Source organism: Triticum dicoccoides, chromosome 5A (assembly GCF_002162155.2).
Source record: "Triticum dicoccoides isolate Atlit2015 ecotype Zavitan chromosome 5A, WEW_v2.0, whole genome shotgun sequence".
Taxonomy (NCBI): domain Eukaryota; kingdom Viridiplantae; phylum Streptophyta; class Magnoliopsida; order Poales; family Poaceae; genus Triticum; species Triticum dicoccoides.
Genome location: NC_041388.1, coordinates 170,232,121 through 170,235,167, shown reverse-complemented (window position 1 = coordinate 170,235,167; position 3,047 = coordinate 170,232,121). Strand labels below are relative to the sequence as shown.

The following is a 3,047-nucleotide window of genomic DNA, read 5'->3' as shown; positions in this document are numbered from 1 at the left end:
AATGGTGAACAGTGCCATTCTACAAAATAAAATGTCTGCAGAACAAAAAGGACCCTGAACAATTTCTGGAATTTTTGTGTTCCTTTATTTGTTACTCCTCTGCACTACATCAATTTTTCCAGGCTCGTTTTGCTTTCAAGTCTGATGCGCGTGTTTTTTCTCATATATATAGGAAGAAGAAAGTATTCGCTCCAGACGTAGATGTCTAGCTTGCCTGTGTGTTGTAACATTAATCAGTGCATCGGGCCCAAAGTTTTCTATCATTGGAACCTTGATGATTTATCTCATTTGAACATAATCTAACCCCTCTGTTTTTTTCAGTACATAATTGTACACCTTCTATGCCCCGCTTAATTGTGTGTTCATTTTGTTAATCAAGAAGCATCTGATTTTATGGCTGGGTATGTTGAAAATATATAAAACCTTTCTTCTTTTGGATAATTTGTTTCCCTTTGACCAATCTTTGTTACTTGCCTACACATCTGTGCATAGCGTGGTGCTCCAGCGCGACCGCTTCGTGTGCTGCCTCGAGTCGCATGGCCACCATGCCCGCGCCGAGGCGAAGGCCGCTGCCACTCTCAACGCCCTCTGCTGCGCGCTCTCGCCGGCGGCGTTTGCAAAGCCTTGTCGTGGCGCTGCAAGTGTTGCCCCCCTCCTCCCCAAGGGCAAGGTGAAGGAAGGTGCATGTGTGGTTCTTCAGCAGCTCGCAGCGAGGATTGCTGTGTCCAACCTGCAGAAGTATGCCAAGAAGTTCTCGGAGATGTAAGCCACGACACATTTTTCTGCCATGATTTCCTTCGGTTGGATTTCGTGGATTTAGGTGTTGAAAAATTATGGGTTGTGGATGCAGGATTAAGGACATGTCCCCGCACTACAACGAGAGATCTGAGCTGTTTGGAAGTTAGTTTAGTTTTTTGTTGTGGATTCACAGCTTCTCACATGTATGATCCTCTTAGACCTTTAGATTTCCAAAGAAACTAAATGAAGATATGGTGGTATGGTCTCAATAGTACAACTTAAAGCCTTTCATGTTTTATATTTTCTTTGAAATTTGCTCTTGAAAAATTATGTATCTATGTTAGATCCGGTGAGAAAAGGCGGTTTTCAAGTAGAGGTTGCTGCAGTGTTGGCCACATTTGGTTTTCGACTTAAGTGTCTAAATATTCTCACAATACTTGGCTCCCTTTCGGCCTTTGCGCCATTGGCGCAACGAGTCATCTAGTATTAGTTAAACATGATGAGATACTTGCGATAACCCAAGTACTAGATACTCAAGAATTCTCCATAACCGGGGACACGGCTAACCATGATTAGATTGTACACTCTGCAGAGGTTTGCGCACTTTTCCCCACAAGACACGATCGCCTCCGTTGGATTTCTCGCACTACAGGGTGTTTGAGAAATGGATGACCGAGACACAGTCTTTCATAAACAATAACTCTCTACTCCGGACAGACCATACCAAACCTACATCCCACTACCTGCTGATCCGCCTCTTCAAGAGCTTCACGTAACTTACTCAACTATGCTAGAGCCCATAATAGCTTGTGGCTGCACACGGAAGTTTCTAGCATGAATCATCTCAGTTCCCTTTGAGCCTGGGTGGCGGTCCATAGGAAGACCACACGGGTACTCCGGGATTTCCAAAAAAATACAGGCAACAGTGGGTACTCCAAGTGCCTCAATCCACCCAGTTGTTAATTTAAGTTGCCACCTTAAGTTGAACCATTATTTAACAAGCTCACATCTGTCATGGATTTCACTCAAACCCAACCCACGTCTACGAGCATAGCAATATAAGCAACACGTAGAGTAACTCCCAAGGGTTTGAATGTAACAGGGCAATAGGTTCTACCTCAACAACTACTTCCCAACCCACAAGTTAATGACATCCTAATCATGCAATGTTTGAGGATTGGAACTAATGCATAAAAACTGGGTGATAAAGGGGTATGATCAAAGTGTTACTTGCCTTGCCGACGATCTGCGAAACCTAGGGACTCGTAGTAGCACGCTTCGCAATCCGGGTGTTCTATCGCTAGCAAACGATAGCATGCATAAGTAACAAGCAACGATGCACAAGAAAAACTTAATTAAAAGAGGGTTGACCAGAAGTTTCAACTTAAGAACTCCGGTTCGCAAAAAGAATCAAATCAAACGGAGCAACAAAACTCAAACGACGAATGAAAGAAGCTTCATTTACTAATCTGATACAAGGTCAAATTTTACAGTAGAAAAAACTTGTTTGAGTTGGTTAAACGGAAAGAGGGTTTCGGGACGAAACTCTAGGTGCTTGAATCGCCTGATTCTGACTAACGAGCGAAAAGATAAACAGAAACTAAGATCGGATTAGAAATCGCGATCAGAAGAAAACGCGGAATAAATCCGATAAAAGAAAACTCACGAACAGACTAACGAACGAGCGTTCATTAGCTGTAACTAACGGGCGAAAACCGATCGTTAAAACGAACATACGGACGAACGTCTGCTAACTAGAAGAACCGAGAAAAACCGGTGAATCCAAAAAAACAGATCTAGGGTATTCTAAAAAAAACGAACGGTTTAAATAAACCGGCGGCGGAGTCCGGTGGATACCTCTGGCGAGGGGGCTCCGGCGAGGCAGGGTAGCGGCGGGGGGGCGGCTCGCGAGGGCGGCAGCGCACGGCGGCAGCAACGATGCGGCGGCGGTGGCTAGCGCGGGCGGCGGCGGGGCTGGCGGCGGTGGAGGTGGTCTTTGGGGGCGGGGGTGGCGGCGTATATAAAGGGGGCGGGGCGGCGACTTGGAGGAGGGGGCAAGGCGCGGCGGAGGCGGAGTCCAACACGGACTCCGGTCCGAGTGGCAGCGGCGGCGACACACGCGCGCGCAGGAGGCGGCGGCGGCGTTGGGCCGGCCTGGCTCGGCTGGGCCTTAGGCCCAGTCGGGCGCGGGTACCATTTTTTAATAATTTCGCCGACCGAAAAAAATCCTAGAAAAATAAATAAAAATCTAAAAATGCCAAAATAAGTTTTCACCGTCTAAATAAAATATTTAGAACGAGATGAACATT

At 46.4% G+C, this 3,047-nt stretch overlaps 1 protein-coding gene across 1 annotated transcript; it reads left to right on the top strand.

Moving 5' to 3' along the window:
* The first annotated feature begins 292 nt into the window (after nt 1-292).
* LOC119300658 lies at nt 293-1,038 on the top strand. The gene is made up of 3 exons (XM_037577562.1): nt 293-401; nt 493-762; nt 851-1,038. Exons 1-3 carry the CDS (start codon nt 394-396, stop codon nt 903-905), a joined length of 333 nt encoding a protein of 110 aa, XP_037433459.1. The 5' UTR covers nt 293-393; the 3' UTR covers nt 906-1,038.
* Nucleotides 1,039-3,047: the final 2,009 nt, after the last annotated feature.